This window comes from Nicotiana tabacum, chromosome 23 (assembly GCF_000715075.1).
Source record: "Nicotiana tabacum cultivar K326 chromosome 23, ASM71507v2, whole genome shotgun sequence".
NCBI lineage: Eukaryota > Viridiplantae > Streptophyta > Magnoliopsida > Solanales > Solanaceae > Nicotiana > Nicotiana tabacum.
In genome coordinates, this window is record NC_134102.1 from 132,988,434 (window position 1) to 133,015,741 (window position 27,308).

Below are 27,308 nucleotides of genomic sequence, written 5' to 3' on the forward strand. Positions count from 1 at the left end.
CCTGATTGTGAGGATATTTTGTGGATCGAACTGCACGCTGCAGCAGGACATGTTGGCTTTATATATTATATTATTATTTCATGTGAGTTGGCCGTGCAGCACGTGAGTTGGCCGTGCGGATCTATATATTATACTATTGCACGTAAGTTGGCCGTGCAACACGTGAGTTAGTCGTGCGGATCCAGATATTATTATAGCACGTGAGATGGCCGTGCAGCTCCAGATATTATTATAGCACGTGAGTTGGCCGTGCGAATCCAGATATTATTATAGTACGTGAGTTATCCGTGCAGCACGTGAGTTGGCCGTGCGGATCCAGATATAATAATATAGCACGTGAGTTTTCCGTACAGTACGTGAGTTGTCCGTGCTTATAGCGCTTGGGATGTAAGAGCCCCTCATGAGTCTGTACACCCTAGTGAGCGCAGTCGACTATAAATAGGGATCGGGCTGCACGCCGCAGCAGGTATTATATAACGCTGAGTGATTGAGTGTGCTAAGCACAGTGAGAGAGAATGCGAGACAATAAGATTGAGTACTCTGAGAGTGTGAGTACATGAGTGCAATCTTTGAGATACATTGCGTTGACATGCACACATTACATACATGCATAGAGATGTATTTTTCTCATGTTGTACGGTATCACATTATTCATGATTTCTCTCATATATTGACAGATGGGCATAGTGATGCATTTGTTTTATACTGGTTATCTGAGAAATAAAATGAGATATTTTAGTTATTATTGAAAGGATTTTGAAAAAATTACTGTTTTCAAACTATTCATATTTTTGGCAACTTCGGCAAACGATTCGGGTTTTCACTGATGTATTTGAAAGGAAGAACTATTATTTTTGAAATTATGATTTTGCTGAGCATTTTATCTCTGTGTTTCTTCTGGTATTATTTGCTTTATGTTGTTATGAATTGTTGTGGACTAGTGATTTTGGACTTGACCTTGGTAGAAGCTCGTCACTACTTTCAACTTACGGCTAGGTTTGTTACTTACTCAGTACATGGGGTCGGTTGTACTGATACTACACTTTTGCACATTACATGCAGATGTTGGCTGTTGTTATTGTTGTGCTCGATAGTTGCGGGACTTGAAGATGTACGTGCGTTCCTGTTGTAGCTGCCTCTTATTTAGGATAGCCTTAGATCTATAAAAACTCTGTTTATGTATTATTCAAACAGACTATGTATTTATTTCATTTCCGCTTTGTATACTATATTCTTAGAAGCTCATGATTTGTACTACCAGTTCTTGGGGAGATGTATTGGTTTTAGATATTTTCTTTAAATTAATTTCGTTGGAATCAGATAGATGGAAATTGGCTTACCTAACGGGTTGGGTTAGGTGCCATCACAACTAGTGGGATTTTGGGTCATGACAAGGTTGAGTTAGTTGCGAAGAGAAATAAAGGGATCAATTCCCACTTAATATATTTTCTCTTAGTCTTTTTTAGTAGTACATCCATGTACTACAAATTTTAGATTTGCCTCTGCTTCCTTCAACATTACTAAAATGTAAGTAAATGACAATTATTTTTAAGTTTTTCTTAAATTTGACATGACAATGTAAAAGAAACTAAGACTACCTATATATGTAGATTGACATTCATTTTTCAAATAAAATTACCATACCAGCAGCAAAGTTCCAAGTGATATGATATTTTTAGTAATATTGAACTTTGTTCCTACAATCAATCTCGTACAACGTACATGTGCTATTGCTTTCTTTTGATGACCGGTTAGTAGAGTTCAATGTAAAGATATTGGAGTACTCCATAAAGAATCCAACTTGCATACATATATTGAACCAGTACTGGTTATTAATTAACCCTTCAATCCATATGTTCATAGAATATCTACGAGCAATAGGTTATTTTTGCATGTACAATGCTAATCTCATGAACACTTGCAACGAATTTTAATGCCTACTAATACATTTGGTTAAAAATTATTAAAATCTGAAATTCTAAATTATATACTACTTCCATTGGTAACAAATAAATTAAAAGATAAAGATTATGAACACACATTTCTCGATAGAGAACTCCTTAGATATCAAGCAGAGAGACACAATAATGCTCATAAACTGGCTATGAATCCATGTGATGGAAGAGGAGGGGGGGAAGGGTTGCAGTGAAGGATAAGATACTGAAATTAGGAGTTGCATCATACAGAAAGCTGATACTTGAGAGTATATTATATATTATATTATATCTATACATAAAGATAGACCGGAAAGAAAGAACCTTCTGATGTCTTGGTCTGCTTCTTATATCTCTAATAATGTTTTATTAGTTGAAAATAGATTTTAGAAATTAAATGATATGAACGTAGAAATCCTGATAGGGAAAAGTAAAACGGTCCTCAATAAAGAGGAACTGAAAGGTCCGCAATTATTAATTGCGAAATATGTAACCTTCGATCTTTCCTCTTCATCTTCTTATAATAAGTTGCAACATTTGTGTAAGGCAAAAATAGTTACTACTACTATTATAGGATCTCTAAATGGAACCCATCTGGACGAAAAGTCAACAAAGAAACATTATGGGTGAATAATAAAATCAAATGAAAATATATTTAAGCAATTAAAGGCATTAATTAAAAGTAAGCCTTAAATACATACATTATGAATCAATAGCTTAATGGGAATGCACGGCTTATTCATTGTAACAGTTTCAAGTAAGTGATGGCTTTTAAATGTGTAATAATAGCAGGAAACTAAAGAGACTAAACACCATGCATTATGATGATAAAAAGACTTTTATTATGAATTAATTTTACCTTTTAATACATTTCTATTGAAAGAATAGTTTAGCTTCTAAAGAGTATAATAAAAAATAATATATTTATTTAATAATGTTATAAAAGTCTATTAATTTTTAAGAACATTTTAGTAATCTAACTTTTGACTAAATGACTTCCCACTTTTAGTATAATATGATAATTATATATAGTTTCGAACAAGTGACCTCAAGTGAATGTTTAACTGGTGCTAGCCCCAGCTCCCCAGCTTAATTCAACGTTCAATTCATTCTATTAGTTGTATTTGTGTTTTGCACATAAAATTATAGACTTTATAACTTGTAGCTAAGCTCATTTTTCGTATGAAATGAGGTAATGGAGAATGCGACTGAAATTAATAGATCGTATTAGCCTCTTAATGTGATTGAAGAAGGTAAAATAGACGGCAAAATTACAAATCCAAACAATCACGCACGAGTTACGACTAAACATAATAAAATAGAAGTAGTTTAAGCCTCATAAGGTGAAACTATAATCAAAGGCGGATCTAGAATTTTAGTTCAGGCAGATCTAGAATTTTAATTCTATGGGTTTAATATTTAAAGTATTTAGCATTGAACCTATTATATTTTAAAGTTATGGATTCATATATATATATATATATATATTATTTATTATAATTTTAATAATTTTTACATATATTTATACTCCATATCAAACATACTGGGTTCAATGATACTATGCTTCATCCGGCCCCGACTATAATATGGATTTGGGTCCCAAGCATTAGGCTTTACTACTAAACTAATGGCTCCTTGTCCTGCAGCTATCTGTCAACCCAAACACAATAAAGCATGCACATCTAGGTGGTCTGTTTATATATAAATCCTATTGAAGTTTTCAAGAAATAGATCCACATATAGTTAATGGGCATAATTAAAGATATATGTATTGGAAAGCGTGTCAGATTAATATAAGGGAAAAAATATTTAGAAGAAAAAAAAGCAATAAATTGCACAAGACAAGACAAGATTTACGTGGTTCGATAATTTTTGCCTACACCACGGCCACACAAAGAATAACTCTTTCTTAATTGAAAAGAAAGAAGAAGTTGAGGGATGATATACAACTGAAGGAGGGGATGCCTATTTAAAGGCAGAACGTCTACTGAAAGAAAATTTTCAGGGAATGTGAATACGAAGAGGACAGCATCGCAAACTATATGCCGAATTCTTCTTTCACATTTGCAGCCTGCCAATTTTGACTTTTCATTTCTTTTCACGTTTTCTTTCTTCTCATTCTTGCATTTTCTCTTTGTCTTCTTTTACTTCTTTTGTCTGCTTTCTTTTATTTCTTTTACGGATGGATTTGTTCCTTTCAATCTCCCCCTCAAACCCATATACATCAAGAAAGAAAAAAAAAATTTGATATTCTCTGGTGGCGCCTTCACATTATCAATCTTGATGGCTAACTGAGGCGGTGCACAACCTCAGTTTATCAACATCGACAACTTTGGTCAACATGTATGACGGGTTCTTCGATCCTGGTATCTTCTGTAGGAAAAGAGTTCCTTCACTTATCAACTCTCGAATATGATGATACCTCAACTGAATGTGCTTTGATCTTGCATGAAATACTGGATTCTTAGCAAGATGAATTAAACTCTGGCTATCGCTGAAAAGCTCACAATTGTCCTGCTCTTTACCGAGCTCTTTAAGAAAGTTCTTGAGCCAAATCATCTCTTTTACATCTTCTAAGATTGCCATATACTTTGCTTCAGTGATAGATAGAGCAACACTTTTTTGAAGTCTGGACATCCAGCTAACAGCAGTACCACCCAAGGTGAACACGTAACTTGTGGTACTTTTTTTACTATTCAGATCGCCGCCTAATTTTGCATCAACAAAACCTTGTAAGATAATATTGTTCTCTTTAAAACAAAGTGTCATACCTGAGGTGCCTTTGAGATATCGCAATATCTATTTTACACCTTCCCAATACTCCTTTCCAGGATCTGACATGTATCTACTGACAACTCCAACTGCATGGGCTATGTTAGGTCTAGTGCAAACTATAGCATACATCAAACTTTCTACTGCTGAAGCATATGCAACTTTGGACATGTATTTCCTTTCTTCATCCGTCTTAGGTGATTGGTCCTTCGACAGATTAATATGACTTACGAGTGGAGTGCTTCTGGTCTTTGCATCATGAAGACTGAATCTGCTTATTACCTTTTGTATGTACTTTTCTTGAGACAACTTTAAGGTTCCTTCAGACCTGTTTCTCTTAATCCTCATCACAAGCATTTGCTTAGCTGGTACTAAGTCTTTCATTTCAAACTCCTCTACCAGTTGTTGCTTAACCCTGTTGATCTCATTTATTCTAGATCCTGCAATTAGCATATCATCAACGTATAACAGTAAAATGATATAGGATTCATCAAGATTTTTGGTATAACAGCAATGGTCTATCTTAAATCGTGTGAAACTATTATTATGCATGAATCCATCAAATTTCTTGTACCATTATCGGGTAGCTTGTTTCAAACCATACAAACTCTTCTTCAACTTACACAGAAGGTTTTCTTTACCAGAAACTTGAAAACCTTCAGGTTGCTTTATAAAGATGTCTTCTTCAAAATCACTATGCAAGAAAGCAGTTTTAACATCTAGCTGCTCCAAATGAAAATTTTCTGCAGCTACGATACTTAGCACCAACCTGATAGTAGTTATTTTACTATAGGAGAGAAGATCTTGGTGTACGTAGTCAATTTCTTCCTTCTGCTGAAAGCCTTTTACTACTAATCGTACTTTGTATCTCTTTTTACCATCATGATCTTCCTTGACCCTGTGCACCCACTTGTTTTGCAATGCCTTCTTTCCTTTTGGTAACTCTGTAAATATCCATGTTTTATTCTTTGAAGAGAATGCGTCTCTTCTTTCATGGCTAGCTTCTACTTATCAGAGTTTATTACCCACATTGCTTCAACAAAATGCTCTGGTTCTCCAACATCAGTCAGAAGTAAATAGTGGGGAGAGAGGGTTAACCTATCTGGAGCATTCATGACTTTTTTAGATTTTCTTAATGTAGGTTCAAGAGTAACTGATCCCGAATTTGATTCAAGTCCTGACTCCGAATTTGGTTTTGCATCTGATTCTATCTCTGGTTCCAGTTCTGGTTCTGATCCAGATTCAGCTTCTGGTTCTTCATCTTCAATTTCAGAATCAGTTGTAATCCCTCTAGCCACTTCATTTTTTAAGATTTCTTGTTACACCTTGTGCGTCCCAAGGTGACGTAATAAATATGAGACTTGTTAATCATGATTTAAATGATTTTAAAGTTATAATATGGCTATATATGATGTTTGGATAGAAAATATGAAGTTTGGGAAAAATCAAATTAAAGTTGCGAAAAAACCGACTAAGGATTTGCCTTGTAACAGAGCTTTTTGAGAAATAACTTTCATGTGCAATATGAGATATTTTTGGGACATATTATATACCAAATTGAAGGTCTTGGAATTTAGTTTCCAACGCTCTTAACCTTTCATTCATACAACACCCAGATAAAATATTATAAGCATTGGAAGAAGGGCCAATCATAGGGTACCGAGTAGCACCTTTTTGACTTTTTAAAAAATAGGATATTTACATCCCATCTCATCTCTTTCGCCATTTTTCCAGAGGGCACGCCAAAATAACACCCCTAACATAACTCTTAAGCTCTCTGCAAGAGCTTCAAACAAGATTATCATCTCGAACATGGAATCAAGAAGCTATAACATTAAAACGATCCCTACGATGTAAGTATCGCTATATCGCCTCTCTTTTTCTTTGTAGTTTGAGATTTGGAAGGTACTTCATAGTTAAGAAAATGTGTAGTTTCTGTATTTAAGTGTTTAAATATCAAGTAAGGTTGATAAATTCGTTTCCTAATAGTTAGAACTCATAGGACAGTGATCGGAAGCCATGAGTTCGAGTTATTTGACTTGTAGCGGACTGTTTTGTGAGCTGTTTCGTGTTGCCTTTGGGCTGTATATTTTGCTACTGTTTAATGGGGTTTTGGAGGACAAATGGTGTGAATAAATGCCACATAATGATGGAATGATGGGCTGGTCATTCGTCGTTATAATTTTTTTAGGTTTTTTGATACTATTTTGGTTGTCGTTTTATGTATGAAGTGATTAGGGTGTGTAGGCTATTTTGTGGTATATTGTGATGGATATAAGGTTAGAAAATAATACTTACATGTTGTTATTGTCGTATTCTTGTTGTTGTTGGTATATGGTATTGGAGGAGGGCCTAGTTACAGGGGAGATGCTGCCCACATTTTTGTAAACAAGCCACTAGTTTAAGTTGCGAACTTAGTCTTTACACAACACTGATTTTGAATCTCCTTATGCTGTGGTAGATTGAGTTGAGTTGTTTGAAGAATTTCTTGGAAGGTATTAAGGACTCAACGAAGTTAAGGTATGTTAAGGCTATCCCTTCTTTCCTTTTGGCATGATCCAAATGATACAAATGAAACGAGCAAAATACGCAACTTTCATAAATGACTCTATTCATAGAAATACTAGGGATGTCTATATTCTTGATTTCTCATGTGTCTTATTATTCTATCATCTGTCTATGGGTCTCAGAAAAATATGCAAGTTGATAAAGTTTATTTCATGATATTAATCAAAGGCATAATGATCTTATGACATTTTGAGAAATCTTATTAACGTACTTCTTATGCATTTCATTCATTTATACATGTACATTGACCCATGACCAGATGGCGTTATATAGGCGTATATTATATGTATATCGGATATGGAAAAATATTATGGCGTTATATACGCACCACCACCTGATCAGTTGGTATCCGTTGATGATTTCGCCCACAGTGGCTGAGATGATATGATGGGATGCCCTCAGAGGCTTGATGATGTTATGTACACATATACCTATTCATGGTATGGCATTTATACGCACATACATGACATTATAAATTTTCATGATTCACAGAGCTATTCAGAATTACAGGTTGAGGTCTTTAATCCATGTTTCTTTCATGTCTTTTATATACTACTATCATGCCTTACATACTCGGTACTTTATTTGTACTGACGTCCCCTTTGCCTGGGGATGCTGCGTTTCATTCCCGCAGGTCCCGATAGACAGGTTGAGAGTTCTCCTAGTATGCTATCAGCTCAGCAGAAGGTGTTTGTCACTCCACTTGCTCCGGAGTTGCCTATTTGGTCAGTATGATTTGAATATGTATTGATTGGTATGGCGGGCCCTGTCCCAACCTTTATGATATTTATGTACTCTTAGAGGCTTCTAGACAGATGTCATGTATATGGATACTGGTATGGCCTTGTCGGCCTATGTTTAAAGTATATTAAGGATCATGCCGGCCTTATAGGCCAGTACGTCATATGTATAATCGGTATATCAAGTTGGATCATCCTATATTGAGTATTTCCTCATGTTTTATTCTATTTATCTCACGACAGCCTCTCCGGCTCACTTACCTATGATAGTATGATACGAAAGATATGTTACATTGGTACTCGGTTGAGTAAGGTACCGGGTGCCCGTCGCGGGCCATCGGTTTAGGTCGTGACAGAAATTGTATCAGAGTAGTTCTGTCCTAGGGAGTCTACAAGCGGTGTCTAGTAGAGTCTTGTTTGTGGGTGTATTGTGCACCACACTTATAAGCAGGAGGCTACATGGCCTTTAGGACTGTCACTTTTTTTTCCTTACTCTAAATCGTGTGGTAGAGCTCAGTTGTAAGAAATTCAAACTCCTAAATTCTATTTTATTTGTTATACAATGACATCTACGTCCAGAAAGATAGTTGGCAAGAGATTGAATGTGGATGTGGAAGAGTTGAGTCAGAGGAACTCGATTTTGCATCATGCTTATGATGAGTAAATATAAGGCCTTCAGTAGATTATGTGTGTACTACGACGTGTGACTTCTTGATAAGGAGCCCTGAGGCATGAATATCTATCTACCCTATGGTAAAAAGCAACGAGAGAATCAGAAGGTAGATACATGTTTCAACAAGTAAAAGAAGCAAGGTGAAGAAGGATACGAGGTACCCAGTTAGTGAATATTGTCTATATTTACAATTCAGGCAGAGAAATATAAGCATTCTGAGTTACTTTCAACAATAACAAAGATGTATTCACTTGGCAACACCCATTTCAGTTATGCCCTGTGGGAGCTAACAAATATAATTTAAGAGAATGATGGGATACCAACATCCAGCTGGGGTTAGAGTAACCCAAAATTGTGGATGGATTGTTATCATTAGCTCACATTTTCGAGGGATATTGCAAACGTGGTAATGGTTCTCCTTGTGAGACACCCATATGGTGCACTCTAGAATAGTACAATCAGATATGAATACTAGAATGTTCAGAAATTTCAGAAGATTGGCATTGGAATCCTAGAAGGGATAAATATTTACCTTAGTATGGATCCTGTCCCTAGTAAAGAGAGAGTGTTAGGCAACCCGAAGAGCCAGTGAGTTGAATCAAGGGGGTTAAAAGTGAAAGAATGTTTTGAAGAAGTTTTCATAATAAGGTGATAGACAGAAATATTAGCAGGAGAATAAGAAGAAAGTAGATGAAGCATTATGAGTAAGATGTGATAAATAGATGATAACTGTAAATCCAAATATGACAGGACTACAGATTCTATAGTCAAGTGAAGGAAAAGGCAAGAAGTTACAGGCCTTGAGACAATAAACGAGTATAAGGCATAAAGTCATGTCCCCATTTCGAGAAATGAGTTAGTGACTCATACGTGATTACCAGAAAGAAAAGTTAGACCTCGGAGTAATAGAAATTAGTATGGGCTAGTGAATAAGATAAACTGAACATGAATTCAGGACCGAAGGATTTGATATAGTTGACATCGTGAGAATTTCAGAGATCGCGTTCCGGCGATAATTGAATGGACAACAGAAGAATAACTTTTAAAGGTCATTCAGGAAGACGCTTCCCTAAAGTGAGCACTGTGAGCTAAGTTAAGCTTAAGGGACTAAGTGTGCCAGTTACACTAGGTTTCACCTTTGTATGTAAAAAAATAAATTATCCATGGTACAAAAGGGTTACCGCAAGGCAAGTAAGAGTCCATGAAGATGTGAAAAGACACCAAATATGAAGAGGTAAAACATTTATAGGTAAATCTTCATAGCAATAAATATTAGTACTCCCCTAAAGGGGAAAGATAGTATGATACGGTATTAAGTCGGAGTTATGTGGTTAAGGTAACTATGGAATAGTAAAGGAAGAATGTGGTAGAAAGGCGAAAGGAATGAGATTGCATTTATTCAGATCCTACGGATATGATACGACTCCAGAACATTATGTAAGCATGACGACGGGGAAAGGCAGTAAGTGTTCCATCACTAGATGTTATTGATAAATAAGTGCAAATGAACACTAGATACATAAGGAGCCAGTGTGCGGGGTAAGTTAAGACAAAGGATATAACCCAAGAGAGATTACACAGAATATATATATGAGAATGGATTAACGTTTAGTTAGTAGTTGATTCAGGAAGAGCCTAGCCATGGCTAAACAAGAGGATACAGACAAATCAGTAGATTGTGCATGATAAACATAGTGAAACCCAACATAGGGAATTCAGTCTCGCAAATATGATGACATCGTAATCCATGAGAAATATTCAGATAGGAGTTGGGGTTGTTAAAGGTACAACGTATAAGTGTTACGAAAAAAAATGGTGCCACTGAGAAGACAGTCAAAACTTTCAGTTCAGAATCAACCTTACAAGCACAAGGGAGCGGAGGTAAGTAATGAAGGATAATTATAGGCGAGTAAGAACATCAAAAATACTTTTGGGTATACGATGTAATAAGTTCACAGCTTTACAGGAGTCAAAGGGTCTCTCTTAAGTACTACAAAGAAAGACTAGCTGAGAGAATAAGGAAGAAGGTCTCAACTTAAGCATAGTGACATAAAGAAGAAATGGTCTTGTAACAACAGTCTCACAACAACATTGTATGCACTCCATAAGAAAGTGGCACCTATCATGGCTAATGAACGGGAAGAAAAAAAATCAAAAGATGATATTTGAGATCATATGAGTTACAGGAAATTCCTGTATTGGTGGGCAATGAGATAAGCCATGTATTCATACAACAAGAGGCATAACGACCATGAAAAGTAATTGCTTATGTTTAAAGACAACTAAGAAAGCACGAGAAGAATTACCCGACCCACGATTTAGAATTAGCCGCGGTGACTCATGCACTAAAGATGTGGCAGCACTATTTTTTTGGCATTCATGTTGATATCTATACGGATCATAAGATCCTTCAATATATCTTCAATCAAAAGGAATTGAATTTACGCCAAAGGAGATGGTTGGAGCTACTGAAATACTATGACATTGATATTTTATACCATCCAGAGAAGGCGAATGTAGTATCCGACGCCCTCAGCCGTAGATCTATGGGTAGCCTGTCATATTTATAGCCAGAGAAGTGTGGGATAGCCCATGAGATTCATCAGCTAGCTAGCCTTGGAGTTCGATTACTGGACTCAGGTGATACCGGAGTTACTATTCAGAACACGACAACATTCTCTTTAGTAACGGAAGTGAAGGAACGCCAGTATGAGGATCCCGTGCTAGCTCATTACAGAGATACATCCCCTCAAAAGGAGAATACACCATTTGAGATTACAGGAGATGTAGTCCTCAAATATCGAGGTCGATTATGTGTTCTAATGTGGCAGGGTTGCGCCATCAGGTTATGGGAGAAGCTCACTATTCTCGCTATTCTATTTATCCAGGAGCGACGAAGATGTATCATGATATCTGGGGAATATACTGGTGGGACGAAATGAAGAAGGATATAGCAGAGTTTGTTACTTAGTGCCCAAATTGTCAGCAGGTTAAGATTGAGTATCAGAAACCCTGTGGATTATTACAGGCTATAGAGATTCCGACTTGGAAATGGGAAGTGATTAATATGGATTTCATCATAGGCTTACCTCGTACCCAACGTAAGTTCAATGCTATATGGATTATTGTCGATAGACTTACAAAAGCAACCCATTTTCTGTTTATCAGGACTACTTACTCAGCAGAGGATTATGCAAGGCTTTACATTAGGGAGATAGTACGACTTCATGGTGTCCCTATATCTATTATTTCAGATAGAGGTGCTCAGTTTACGGTTAATTTCTGGAGGTCCTTCCAAAAAGGATTGGGGACTCAAGCAACTCTTAGTACAACATTTCATCCCCAGACAGATGGTTAGGCTGAACGTACTATTCAGACACTGGAGGATATGCTACGGGCTTATGTGATGGACTTCAGGGGTAGCTGGGATGATCATCTTCCACTTATTGAGTTTGCATATAATAATAGTTATCATTCCAGCATTCATATGGCTCCATACGAAGCTCTTTACAGATGAAAGTGTAGGTCACCTATCGGATGGTTCAAGGTGGGGGAAACTAAGTTAGTAGGACCAGAGTTGGTACAACAGGCAGTTGAGAAAATTAAGCTTATACGGGAAAGGCTATTAGCATCTCATAGTCGTCAGAAGTCCTATGTAGATAATCAACGACGAGACTTGGAGTTTCAGGTAGATGATTGGGTATTCCTAAAGGTATCACCGATGAAAGGCATTATGAGATTCGGTAAGAAAGGAAAGCTTAGTCTCGGTACATTGGACCTTATAAGATCATACGCAGAGTAGGCCAGGTAGCATATGAGTTAGACTTGCCTTCCAACCTAGAGTCAGTACATCCAGTTTTTCACGTGTCTATGCTCCGCAAGTGTATTGGAGATACTTCTAGAGTCGTTCGAGTTGACGATGTTCAGGTCGCAGAGCAACTATCATATGAGGAAGCTCCCATTGCTATACTATATAGACAAGTTCGGAGATTGAGAACTAAGGACGTAGCTTCAGTTAAAGTAATTTGGAGGAATAAGAATGTGGAGGGACGACTTGGGAAGCTGAAGTAGAAATGAAGACTAGGTATCCTCACTTGTTTTCACTTCCGGAGGAGGATCAGACTGAGACATCACAGCCTTTAGGTTGGTAGTAGTACCGTTACAGAGGAGACTCTGCCAATATTTCTATAGATTTCTGGGAGTTTAACATTCGAGGACGAATGTTTCTAAGGGGGGAAGATTGTTACACCATGTGTGTTCCAAGGTGACGTAATAAATATGAGACTTGTTAATCATAATTTAAATAATTTTAAAGTCATAATATGGCTATATATGGTGTTTGGATAGAAAATATGAAGTTTGGAAAAAATTGGATTAAAGTTGCGGAAAAACCGACTAAGGATTTGCCTTGTAACAGAGCTTGTTGAGAAATACATTTTGTATGCTATATGAGGTATTTTTGGGACATATTATATACCAAATTGAAGGTATTTGAATGTAGTTTCCAACACTCTTAACCGTTAATTCATACGACATCCAGATAAAACGTTATAAGCCTTGGTAAAAGGGCCAATCATAGGGTGCCAAGTAGCACCTTTTAGACTTTTTAAAAATGGGATATTTACATCCCATCTCGTCTCTTTCTCCATTTTTCCAGAGAGCACACCCAAATAACACCCCTAACTTTACTCTTAAGCTCTCTGCAAGAGCTTCAAATAAGATTATCATCTCGGGCATGGAATCAGGAAGCGATAACATTAAAACAATCCCTACGATATAAGTATCGCTATATCGCCTCTCTTTTTCTTTGTAGTTTGAGATTTGGAAAGTACTTCATAGTTAAGAAAACGTGTACTTTCTATATTAAGTGTTTAAATATCAAGGAAGGTTGATAAATTCATTTCCTAATAGTTAAAACTCACGGGACGATGATCGGAAGTCATGAGTTCGAGTTATTTGACTTGTAGTGGACTGTTTTGTGGGTTATTTCGTGTTACTGTTGGGCTGTATATTTTTCTACTGTTTAATGGATTTTTGGAGGACAAATTATGTGGATAAACACCACATAATAACGGAATGGTGGGCTGGTCATTCGTCGTTACATTTTATTTAAGTTGTTTGACACTACTTTGGTTGTCGTTTTATGTATGAAGTGATTAGGGTGTGTGGGCTATTTTGTGGTATATTGTGATGGAGATAAGGTTGGAAAATGATGCTTACATGTTGTTATTGTTGTGTTCTTTTTGTTGTTGGTATATGGTATCGGAGGAGTGCCTAGTTACAGGGGAGATGCTGCCCACATTTTTGTAAACAAGCCACTAGTTTAAGTTGCGAACTTAGCCTTTACACAACACTGATTTTGAATCTCCTTATGCTGTGGTAGATTGAATTGAGTTGTTTGAAGAATTTCTTGGAAGGTATTAAGGACTCAACGGAGTTAAGGTATGTTAAGTCTATCCCTTCTTTCCTTTCGGCATGATCCAAATGATACAAATGAAACGTGCAAAATACGCAACTTTCATAAATGACTCTATTCATAAAAATACGAGGGATGTCTATATTCTTGATTCCCCATGTATCTTATTATTGTATTATTTGTTCATGGGTCTCAGAAAAATACGCAAGTTGATAAAGTTTATTTCATGATATTAATCAAAGGCATAGTGATCTTATGACATTTTGAGAAATCTTATTAACCTACTTCTTATGCATTTCATTCATGTATACATGTACATTGATCTATGACCAGATGGAGTTATATACTTATATATTATATGTATATGGGATATGAGAAAATATTATAGCGTTATATATGCACCACCACCTGATCAGCTAGTATACGTTGATGATTTCGCCCACGGTGGCTGAGATAATATGATGGGATGCCCTCAGAGGCTTGATGATATTATGTACGCATATACCTATGCATGGTATGGCATTTATATACACATGCATAACATTAAAAATTTTCATGATTCACAGAGCTATTCAAAATTACAGGTTGAGTTCTTTACTCCATGTTTCTTTCATGTCTTTTATATACTACTCTCATGCCTTACATACTCGGTACTTTATTTGCACAGACGTCCCTTTTGCCTGGGGACGCTGCGTTTCATGCCCGCAGATCCCGATAGACAGGTTGAGAGTTCTCCTAGTAGGCTATCAGCTCAGCAGAAGGTGTTTGTGCACTCCACTTGCTCTGGAGTTGCCTATTTGGTCAGTATGATTTGAATATGTATTGACTGGTATGGCGGGCCCTGTCCCGACCTTTATGATATTTATGTACTCTTAGAGGCTTGTAGACAGATGTCATGTATATGGATACTGGTATGGCCTTGTCGGCCTATGTTTAAAGTATATTAAGGATCATGTCGGCCTTATAGGCAGTACATCATATGTATAATCGGTATATCAAGTTGGGTCACCCTATATAGTATGATACGAAAGATACGTTAAGTTGGTACTCGGTTGAGTAAAGTATCGGGTGTCCGTCGCGGCCCATCGGTTTGGGTCGTGACATTTCTTCTAACTCAACTATTTAAGATGTTTGTTTGTTGGTACTGGTTGGTTCTACTTCAAGTTTGTCCTTGTACATTACATTTTTATTAAATGTGACATTCGTGTATCTTAGGATCTTTCTATTTTGATCATCCCAAAATAGATAACCAAAATTATCATCACCATAGCCAATAAAGAAATATCTTTTGGCTTTATGATTAAGTTTATCTCTATCATTAGAATTTACATGCACATAAGCAACACACCCAAAAAATTTAGATGTGAGAGAGTTACCTCCTTTCCTGTCTATACCTCATCAGGAATTTCAAAATTCAGCGGTACAGAGGGTCCCCTGTTTATGAGATAAGTTGTCGTGTTAATAGCCTCAGCCCAAAAGAATTTCGGCAATCCAGAATGTATTCTCATACTTCTGGATCGTTTATTTAGGGTTCTGTTCATCCTCTCAGCAACGCCATTTTGTTCTGGTATTCCAGGAACTGTCCTGATCATTCTGATCTCATTCTCCGATCAGAATGCTTTGAACTATTGACTATTATACTCTCCTCCATTGCCAGACTTCAGACATTTTAACTTTAGGTTTGTCTAATTTTCAACTTCAGATTTCCATCTTTTAAAGGTAACAAAAATATTAGATTATTTTTCCAGAAAATAAACCCATACCTTTCTCATGGAATCATCAATGAAGGTGACATAATAGCGCGAGCCTCCCAGAGAAGTTACAGGAGCTGGTCCCCACACATACGTATGCACTTCTCTTTCTTTGGCATCTTCCGCCTTTGAGAAACTAACTCTCTTTTGTTTTCCGTAAATGCAATATTCGCACAAAGATAATTCAACATGCTTTAGGTTTGGCAACTTTTCTTTGGACGCCAACAACTTCATTCCCTTCTCACTTATATGTTCGAGCCTCCGATTCTACAATGTTGTACCACGAACATGCTCAGCTGTTGCTATAGTATCTCTCTGTATTGTAGTTGCATACAGTGTTCCCTTCTTGAAGCCTCGTGCTACAACCAAACTTCCTTTGGTTTTATTCCACGGTCCGTTACCGAATGTAGTTGTATTTCCTTCACTGTCAATTTGACCCATAGATATCAGATTTGTTTGAGGCCAGGAACATGTCGGGCATTTTACAATTTTCATAGCGTGCTTTGTGAAATCTTTATATGAATATCACCTTTCCCGACAATTTCTATAGGTTCGCCGTCTGCTAGATAAACCTTCCCTAATTTTTTAGCAATATAATTATGCAATAATTCTTTGGATGATGTAGAGTGAAAGAATGCACCTAAGTCCAAAATCCAAGATTTGACTGGACTGTCTGCACAATAAATTAGTGCATCATCGACTTGTTCAACAATTGCATTTGCTGAATTATCATCCTTGTATTGATCGTTATTCTTCTTCTTTGGCTCTCTATACTGACTACTGTAGTGATCTTTTTTATCGCAATTCCAACACGTAATGTCTTTGTGATTTTTGGATTACCCTCTTATCCTTGACTTTGATCTGCCACGACCATGACTTTGTTCTCTTGGGCTGCTTCTTCCCCTGCTTTCGGTATTCAAAGCAGATCCTGTGGAATCACTTGATTCTCTTCGGCGAATATCTTCGCTTAGAACGAAGTTTCTAATATCCTCCAATTTGAGTTTGGTACTTCCCGATGAACTGCTAATTGCAGTTATTGTTGCAGACCAACTCTGCGGTGGAGATGATAGTAGAATCAATGTCCTAACTTCGTCATCAAATGTTATATCAACAAAACTCAACTGAGTTAATATTAAATTAAAGTCATTGATATGTTCCATGACACATCTACCTTCTGTCATCTTTAAGTTGAACAATCGACGCATCAAATAGACTTTATTTGAACCAAATGGCTTCTCGTACATATTTGATAACGTCTTCATCAGACCTGCAGTGGTCTTCTCGTTAATAATGTTAAACGCCACATTTCGTGTTAGCGTCAAATGAATCACACTAAGAGCTTGGTGATCTAATAGATCCCAATCCGCTTTGGCCTTACCTCGGTCAGAGATAAGTATAATTTTTTTCTAGTACAAATAATCCTCTATTTGCATTTTTCAGAATCCAAAATCTTTGCCATTGAACTTGTCATTCTTAACCTTCCCTTCTTTCGATGTCATTTTTCACAAAAAAAATATTATGTGAATAGTAACAGCGAATACTACTCCGTGTAAGAAAAAATATCTCAACCGTATAAGGTAGACAACGATCACTATTGGTGAACAGTACTATCACTATCAATGAATAGTTCTTCACTATTGTAAATAGTGTTATAAATGATGATCAACAGTGTCGCACTATTCTTATGAATAGTACATGCACCAATACTGTATTTTTCTACCAGAATTACATTGTTTGTGCTCTGATTCTAGTTGTTGGGAAGCGTGTAAGGCTAATAAAAGCGAAACATTATTTAAAAGAGAAAAAATAACGAATTGCACAAGATAAGACAAGACAAGATTTACGTGGTTCGCAAATTTTTGCCTACTCCACGGCAGGGGCGGCTCTAAGGCTTTGGGTAGTAAGGTCATTGCCTTAGGCCCCCAAATTTATTTTAAATTTTTATTATTATTGTTACTATTATATATTATATAATTTATATAAATAATTAGAATAAAAAAAGTGTTACAGTATATTTTTTTGTTACTTAATTGAGGTTATTTTATACAATAAATTTATAAATTATGATAATTTTCTTCCCTCATTAATGAGTATATTTGACAAGAGTGGGTTGCTCTAGTGGTAGCACCCTCCCCTTCCAACCAATAGGTTGTGAGTTCGAGTCACCCCAAGAGCAAGGTGGGAAGTTCTTGGAGGGAGGGAGCCGATGGTCTATCGGAAACAGCCTCTCTATTCCAGGGTAGGGGTAAGGTCTGCGTACAAACTACCCTCCCCAGATCCCACTAGTGTGATTATATTGGGATTAAGGGCCTCCGAATATGGTTTCGCCTGAGGCCCCGAGATCTGTTGAGCCGCCTCTGCTCCACGGCCACATAAAAATAGTTTTTTATTAATTAAAGAGAAAAAAGAAGTTGAGGGATGCCTATTTATAGGCAGAACGTCTGCTGAAAGAAAATTTTCAGCGAATGTGAATACGAAGAGGACGGCACTGCAAACTGCGCACCGAATTCTTTGTTCACATTTACAGCGTGCCAACTTTGACTTTTCCTTTTTCACGTTTTCTTTCTTCTCATTCTTGCATTTTATCTTTGTCTTCTTTTACTGCTAATTGCCTTCTTTCTTTTATTTCTTTTACAAATGGGTTGTTCCTTTCAATATGTTGGTGTGGTTATAATTTGCCATGTGACATTGGATTGGCCTCAACATGAAAATTGCATAGTTTTCCGTTGTGGGACTCCATATGAGGACCTCCTCATATTTTAACGACTCCACTTTTCTTGTTTCAACTCGTTATAAGTTTGGTGATTACATTACTCTTAATTTGGTCCTTTAGATGTGTTACGTTACTCTATTGAAGAAGTAAAAGCAAACCAAGAAGAAATCAAAAGATTGGTGGAAAAATCATTAAACCTTGAATCTTGAACCTACCTTTCAAGACATCCTCAAAAAACACGGGGACATTGCAAAGGATTATTCGCTGGAGTCAGGTTACATGCTGACATCTGTTGTAGTAATTATATGTAAGGTTGTCCAAGAACTCCAAAAGAAACATTTGACTAAAGTTGATTGTAATCTCTTGAACTTTTATTATTTGGTAGTCAGGGATGCTCAGAAAATAAAGGTGAATGCAACAGATTAAAAATGATGAGGTTAAATGTTAAATTAATTCCAGATTGGAACAGATTGAAAGTGAGCGAAAAGGAGCTGGAAATAATGAAACCTGATTTGCAGAAGAAAAAAGAGAGCTCGGATGCACAATTCTTATCATATTAGATCAGATGCGCGTGACGACCCATCGTTCACAAATTGTACAAGTAAACTTCACTGCTCTCAATGCACCAGCCGGGAATCAAACCCGGGTCTGTACCGTGGCAGGGTACTATTCTACCACTAGACCACTGGTGCTTCTTGTATAAGATTTATTTAAAACATAAAGTCACCCATTTTCTTTTTCCTTGTTTTACTTCTAAGTATTTAACATTTGAATGATCTGTGTTTTTTAGCAAACATGGCTGAAAAATATTCGGCCATATGAATCCTCATTAACCATGATTCAGAATGGATATTCATATGCTATTGGTACCGTACAGGCTAATGCTTATTTCTACACCAATTAGCAATGTCATTGTAAAGCTGTATATGCATAGCTCTTAAATTTGGCAATAGTTCCTACACAAATTTTCTAACTCAATTTGATCAGTACTGGGCTCCAAGCAGTTCCGCTGAAGGTTATGTTTGACTATGTCAGTTCTGTTTTCACATTTACAGAGATTATATATGTGAGAATTTTGAGTAGGTTTTTTGGTTTTTGTGAACTTCAATTTGTACCTTTTCTGACTTGCGTCATTTCCAGAGCTTATTTTGCCAACAGTTTCCTTGTACATGTTTAACCCCGTATGTGCGAGCTTGTTCACATTTCCAGTCCTAAGCCTGGATAAAACAGGAGGAATATTGTAGGCTGGCAGTCAACGTAAATCTAGCCAATCTATGAACAATCATCCTAATACCAAATAGTATATCATTGGGACTAGCTCAGCTACGTGGCACATCAGCTTTCTACCCCAGCTTGAGTTTGGGATTGACGCGTACTTGTTGTTGTTGTTGTTGTTATTGTTGTTGTTGTTGTTGTTTTCTTTACATGTTTTTAATAGGAAAGCCTAGGTATCCTCCTCACATGAACATAAATTATCACTAGCTGAACCACCCTGATGAGCTAGATGAAGATTGAAGAGTATGACACATTTCCAACCAACCTTATCCCTGAACTGGTGAGAATGATATATGATAGGCTAAGGAATATGGCTGGTCGCTTTCGCAACCCAAGGGGAGCCATTTCAGTAGCCGGTTAGTTGGCGTGACTTTGGTGCCATGGCTGTCTTCATTACATAATTTGAGAAAAAAAATAATGAGTTCAGTTGAACCCGTAGAACCTATAATTCAATGCCCATCAATTTCCTCCGCCGGCAGCTGCCTGCTAGGACGGATAGTATGTTGTGAGTTGGTGGATGACTATGTCTCAGTTTACTTGTTCCTTCTTGTGTATTTAGCTCCGGAATTGGATTTAGTTACTAACAAGATATTGATCAGGACAATTAACAAATCCTCATGGCCAATCTACATTTTAAGTATAATAAACTCTATTTTTAATACAGTCAGACCTCTTTATAACAATATCGACAGTTATTCACTATAAAAGCCAAGTTTTTTATGGAACCATTTTTCATGCTATATTATAATATATATTCTCTATAACAACACTTCGCTATAACAGCTAAAAAAATTAGGAACAAATGAGGTTGTTATAGAGAGGTTTGACTGTACCTATTTCTTTCATCAATTTTTTTAATAAGCACGTCCAACACTAATTTCATGGAACTTATGTTTAGGTTTGGTAACAGAGTTTTTGTAACCACTAGTAATGGTGGCATTATATATATACCATGGTCTTGACTCTTTATGATTTGGTAGCATGCAAAATAATATAAAGAAGTGAAGTTGACTTTTTCCCTGATTCCTCTATTGTATGCAAGTTCAGTGGAACATATAAACGTGCCCTCAAATATTGGGATTTTTCATCTTAGTACGTGCTAGCATGTTAAGCCCAATTTCTTTGAAAAGGCAAGCAAATAATATCCACCTTAGTACAAAAAAGAAGAGCTGAAAGAGAAAGATCAAGAAAATTTAGATTGTTAGCCAACAAGATGGCCATTTCTGTGTCAAAGAAGAAAGCTAAGAGTTACAAAAGAGTTGAACCTAAAGAACTTAGCTTCTTTTTCTCTTCTTTCTTAGCTAAACTTTTCTTTAGAGTACCAACTATAGTCCTCATCTTGATTCTCATCTTCTTATGGTCTTCTTCTACTACCATTATTTCTGGTAAAGTTGTCCATATCTGTGTCTCATCTCGCAAACTCAACAATCTTTATTGCATTTCTGCTGGCACTGAACCTAATCTTGACACCCCGAGTTCGCTTCTCAATGGCACTTCCCTTTCCATTTTAGTTGATCAGAAGGATACAGCATCAAATATTGTCGATGTTCTACAAAAAGAATCTAGTCCTCTTGACATTCCATCGCCAATGGTCAATGAAAGTTCCACATCCACTAATAATGTTGTCGATGTTCTGCTAAAAGAATCTAGTCGTCTTGACATTCCAACGCCAATGGTCAATGAAAGTTCCACATCCACTAATAATGTTGTCGATGTTCTGCTAAAAGAATCTAGTCGTCTTGACATTCCAACGCCAATGGTCAATGAAAGTTCCACATTCACTAATAATGTTGTCGATGTTCTGCTAAAAGAATCTAGACCTCTTGACACTCCAACACCAATAGTCAATGGAAGTTCCACATCTACTGATAATGTTGTTGATGTTCTGCTACAAAAGTCTAGTTCTCTTGACATCCCAATTTCGCGTGTCAATGAGAGTTCCACATTCACTCCTAGTGAGAAACAAGCAAGTACAAGTGTATCTGTTGATTCTATTGCAGGAAATCAAATTCTTGCTTTCAGAAACAACATGGTTAAAAGTGGTGATGAGGAACTAGAAATGGCTTACAATGATGTAGAGGATCAATTGCAGGTGCATCGTTCGTGGGTTGCAACAAGCAAAAATCATACAACATGTGATGGCAGGGGAATTTATGTGTATGAATTACCAACAAAGTTCAACAAAGACTTGGTAGCTCAATGTGAAGATATGATTCCTTGGGTCAATCTCTGCAAGTACTTCAGCAATGATGCAATGGGTGAATCGATACAGAAACTTGGAAAAGGGTGGTACCAAACACATCAGTATTCATTGGAGCTGATATTTCATTCGCGCGTTATGAATCATCCTTGTAGAGTATACAATGCAGATGAAGCTAAGCTATTTTATGTGCCTTTCTATGGTGGATTGGATATCTTGAGATGGCATTTCAAGAATGTCTCGAACGATGTCAAGGATACGTTGGGACTAGACCTTGTAAGATGGCTAGAGTCACAAAAACATTGGTTTCAAAAATCAGGTAATGATCATGTCTTTGTTTTAGGAAAAATTTCATGGGATTTCAGAAGATCTAGTGAGACAAAATGGGGGAGTAGGTTCTTGGAACTAGATGAAATGCAGAATCCGGTTAAGCTCTTGATTGAACGACAACCTTGGCATGTTAACGACATAGGAATACCTCATCCTACTTATTTCCATCCACAATCGGACGATGATGTAATCACGTGGCAGCTCAGGATCATCAAGTCAAATCGGAAAAGCCTCGTGTCCTTTGCTGGTGCAGCTAGGCCTGGTGCACCAGAGAACATAAGGTCAATGTTGATCAACCAATGCACTTCAGCTAAAGATGAAGAATGCAAATTCTTGAATTGTAACTCAGGTAAATGTGACCAGCCCGAGTCGATAATTGAGCTATTCATGGAATCTGAGTTCTGCTTGCAACCTCCAGGTGATAGTCCAACACGAAAATCAGTTTTCGATTCGTTAATATCAGGTTGTATTCCTGTGATCTTTGATCCCTTTACCGCGTACTATCAATATTCATGGCATTTACCAGAAGATCATAGAAAATACTCAGTTTTCATAGATCAAGAAGATGTGAGAAATATGAAAGTCAATGTTATTGAGAGGCTTCTGCAAATTCCTGCTAGAGAAAGAGAGAACATGAGAAGATACATTATTTATGAGTTGTTACCTGGATTAGTGTACGGAGATCCAAAGTCTAAGCTGGAGAAATTCCAAGATGCATTCTCTATAACTATAAATAATCTGTTTGAAAGATTGAACAAATTGGAATCATGACAGTATAGATATGTTACATGTAGACTGTCAATTTTTGTTATTTCTATTTATTTATTTATTTTTGAGAATTAAATGTTAATTATGTTTTTTTTTTCTAGTTTCCCGAATAAACTAATGTTGTGAGTGAGGGGAGAGCATTTTCTTAAGAAAAGGTTTCCATAATTCAAACACACACATGTTTAACCAAAAAATAATTTTTGTGGTCAAAACAAATAAAAGAATAATTCGGGTTTCTAACAACCAGTTACTTCATTTTTCTTAATATAAAAGAATAATAATGGAAAATAAGATTGAGAAAAGAAGGAAATAGGAATCTTATTGATGATTGATGCTTTCTCTCAATAGGAAAGAACAAGATCTTCTAATGGCAGAGAATAATAAGAATATTGACAATTGATAATATTGCTTTATAGTTGTCATGATGGGGATACAAGATATGGAAGGGGGACTTATATAAGGGCACAGTTCGTAACCGCCTGCCTTATTTAATTCATGTCCGTAAATAATATTTATTACATTAATTACTCGTTACGTGAGTGATTTGTAACAACTTAAGTGATGATAGTCAATCGCGCATAATCAGGGATTCAGCTGATTTTCTTCCATACTCGTAGATGTTAATGAGCTTTCTATCTCTGTGGCTTCCAATATCCTTAATTATTTGTCCCGTACCTATTTAGCTAACATGCACGGTATCTTCGTAGACAATCTCGTGGGTATTACTCATACCTTCTCTGCACATCATTAATCTTCATTGTTTAGACTCTCATACCACTTGTCATCATAATATTGGTCCACGTGGCGAAAAGGACCAAGGAAAAGAAGTTGATCTAGTGTTCAAGTTTTCCTACTTCAAACTCAAACCTCTAGGGGGACTATATATATACAAGAAGCATATCTCGAGAATTTGCAGAAATTTTGAAGAAATTCTCAAATATGGAAGAAGATCTTGTTCTGTTCTTTCTTAGATAAATCGTTTGAATTGTTGTTCGTATTGAAAGGAGTCAAGATTGACCTAAATTCTTTCTATTTATATACCAAAAAATTCAAATAGAATTGTAGGAAATGTGATAAGAACAGAACGAATTTTATTTTATTTGTTTTCCCTCAAAAGCCTCCTTGAGGTGGAGATGGATTTGGCAGTATCTCTACCTGTAGATTAGTAAACCAAAAAGTATACATTTGAGAGGGGGGATTTTGCCTAACCTCTTCATCCTAATTAAGGAATGAACTACATTATTCCTATACAGATGAACTTCCCAGATAATAAAACCTATCAGGAAAGCTATGTTATTATAGACTTAAAGTTAACTAACACAAAAGTTAACTGTGGAGGACACCTCCTTTACAATGATTAAAGTTAGTGATCCCAAAAAGTAGCCTAAATGACTATATATGAATACTAAAGCTTCCCTTTTTTGGTTTAATTCTGAAGGTAAGCATGTTCACTCGGTCCATCTTCACTATGGCTTTAACCTGAGTTGGCATGGATACAGTCGTATTGAAGATAGTTCTGTATTTGTTGAGTACTCCTAAGTTAGTCAAAGTATCAGCGGCCATGTTGATTTCCCTGTAACAGTGATTGATTGCAAACTGCCCATGCTCCATTAATCTTCTGATTTTACTAATGGTTTCTTGAAGTTGCCAATTTGCTTTGATGCTTCCCTTTATCATATTCACCACAAGCATTTAGTCCGACTTAATACTTACAGACAGAAACTGATTTTGAACACACCAAGTAATACAAAAAGAATGGCATTTGCCTCAGCTTCATTGTTCGAGCAAATTCCATAATAATGAGAGAAGGCCATGACCACATCACCCATATGGTCTCTAAGAATTCCCCCTCCACCTGCTTGGCCAGGATTATCTTTAGAGCATCCATCAGTATTTAATTTTAACTCAAATAATTCCGGCTTATCCCATTTGAGCCTTTTAATCTAAATATTCTGCTTCATCTTCTCTATAGTGGCACGTATTTCTGACTATTTCCCATCAAAAGAGATGGAAGGAAAGGTGGAGTTCAAAAATAACAACTTGATATAATTAATCTGGCCAATTACACACCTTGTAGAAATTTGAATGCCCTCAAATCTAGCTTTGCACCTAGATTTCCATATCTCCCAGCATATGACAATAGGTAGGCATCTCCCATCTAGATTTATTTGAATTTCAAGTTTTAATAGAATTTTTTTAAGGACGAGCTACAACAACATGCACTTATTAAAGCAACTAAAAGGATTATTGTAACCGTTCAAATGGGAAAAAATTATTTTGATAAATGAGTTCTAATTTATTGACTATTACTTATAATCTCGTACCATGACGTATCTGAAATAGTAGTAATTAGTGAAATAAAAAGACTTATACAAACCATCAAAGTAATTCCATTTCCTACGGTCCAAAGATAAAAATCTTGTAATATTCTGAACTATTCATGAACATCACAGTAAAGATGATTAAAATATTTATAACTCCTATATAAATAAGTAGCTGCGCAATAACTACAAAATAGAAGTTAGATAAATTATAGAATAACGATGTACAAATAAGAACCAATCCCAAGGAAAAGGAAGAATAAATTGGAGTGGTATTAAAATTTTCCTCGGAAGGCATTGAAGAAAAAGTTCTCTATTAATAAATTTTAAATAGCTACTTCTATATCCGGTTTGGTTCGGTTTTTTCGGTTATTTTTTGATTAAAATCAAAACCAAACCAAATTTGATCGGTTTTCAAAATTCAAACTAAAATCAAGCCAAAACCAAACCGAAAAAGTATTAATTTTTTAATCGGTTTGGTTCAGTTTTCAGTTTGGTTCGATTTTTCAAATTTTTATGAACACCCCTACAAACATGGTACCTAACTTATGGGATAGGAATGAGGGAAGTCTATGTCCTTTTTCCCTTTTTTTTTTAAAAAACGTATTTGTCCATAAAAATTTATAAATTTTTGAAAATATTTTTTCTAACTACAAAACTGTAATATTTTTGTAAGTAAAATATATATCAAAACATAATTTCAAATTTCATACCTTTTTTCAACTTAACTCAAAACTACTTTTTTTCAAAAAAAATAAATATATCCAAACGCCTCCTACAAACTAAGTTGTATGGTACTGATTTGGTGAAGGATGCCTTGAAAAAGGTAAAGTTGATTCAGGAGCAACTTCGTACAGCACGGTGCAGACAGAAGAGTTATGCGGATCGGAAAGTGCGTGATTTATCATTTATGGTGGGCAAGAATGTTCTCTTTAAGGTCTCGCTGATGAAGGGAATCATGAGGTTCGGGAAGAAGGGCAAGTTGAGCCCAAGGTTTATAGGCCCATTTGAGGTGTTGAGACGAGTTGGGGAGGTTGCTTATGAGCTTGCATTGCCTCCTAGTCTATCGGGAGTTCATCCGGTTTTTCATGTATCTATGCTCCGGAAGTATCATACCGACATGTCGTTTGTGTTAGACTTCAGCACGGTTCAGCTAGATGAAAGCCTGGGTTATGAGGAGGAGCCAGTTGCCATTGTTGATAGACAGGTTCGCTAGTTGAGGTCTAAGAAGATTTCTGCAGTAAACGTTAAGTGGAGGGGTCAATCAGTCGAGGAGGCGACTTGGGAGACCGAGGAGGACATGCTGAGCATATATCCACACTTGTTCAGCACTCTAGGTATGATTCTAGACCCATTCGAGGATGAACATTTGTTTAAGAGGTGGAGAAAGTAACGACCCGACCGGTCATTTTGCTTTTTAGGACCTTTTTTCCCTAAATAAGGCTCCCCGTATGTGCTTTAACTGTATTATGACTTGCGGAGATGGTTAGTTCGGGATTTGGAAGGCTTCAGTTTGAAATTGGAACACTTGGTTCCATAAGGTTGGCAAAAAGGCTAAATTTGACTTTGGTCAACGTTTTGAGTAAATGACCTCGGAATCGGGATTTGACGGTTCCAATAGGTTCATATAATGATTTCGGACTTGAGCGTATGTTCGGATCGGGTTTTGGATGTCTCGTGAGCATTTCGGTGCTTAATATTGATAGTTGGCAATTTAAAGATTTTAAAATTCTTTAAATTTGGTTTAGAGTAGAATTTGGTGTTACCGCGGTCCGTTTGGGATTTCGTGCCTAGTAATAGTTCTGTATGGTTATTTAAGACTTGCACGTAAAATTTGGTATCATTTC

The 27,308-nt window shown here is 36.5% G+C and overlaps 1 protein-coding gene and 2 non-coding genes across 3 annotated transcripts; 1 reads left to right on the top strand and 2 right to left on the bottom strand.

Moving 5' to 3' along the window:
• Positions 1–19,096: 19,096 nt before the first annotated feature.
• LOC142177881 (small nucleolar RNA snoR114) lies at positions 19,097–19,184 on the bottom strand. The gene has a single exon (XR_012706422.1). It is a non-coding gene; the product is annotated as a small nucleolar RNA snoR114 (small nucleolar RNA).
• A 4-nt stretch (positions 19,185–19,188) lies between these two features.
• TRNAG-GCC (transfer RNA glycine (anticodon GCC)) lies at positions 19,189–19,259 on the bottom strand. The gene has a single exon. It is a non-coding gene; the product is annotated as a tRNA-Gly (tRNA).
• Positions 19,260–20,949: 1,690 nt separating this feature from the next.
• LOC107776695 (putative xyloglucan galactosyltransferase GT20) lies at positions 20,950–23,143 on the top strand. Its single transcript, XM_016596607.2, has one exon. It carries the CDS (start codon positions 21,056–21,058, stop codon positions 23,141–23,143), a length of 2,088 nt encoding a protein of 695 aa, XP_016452093.2. The 5' UTR covers positions 20,950–21,055.
• Positions 23,144–27,308: the final 4,165 nt, after the last annotated feature.

What these genes read in the sequence shown, in the direction of transcription:
- LOC107776695 (XM_016596607.2), top strand. Translation starts at nt 21,056, where the DNA reads ATGGCCATTTCTGTGTCAAAGAAGAAAGCTAAGAGTTACAAAAGAGTT.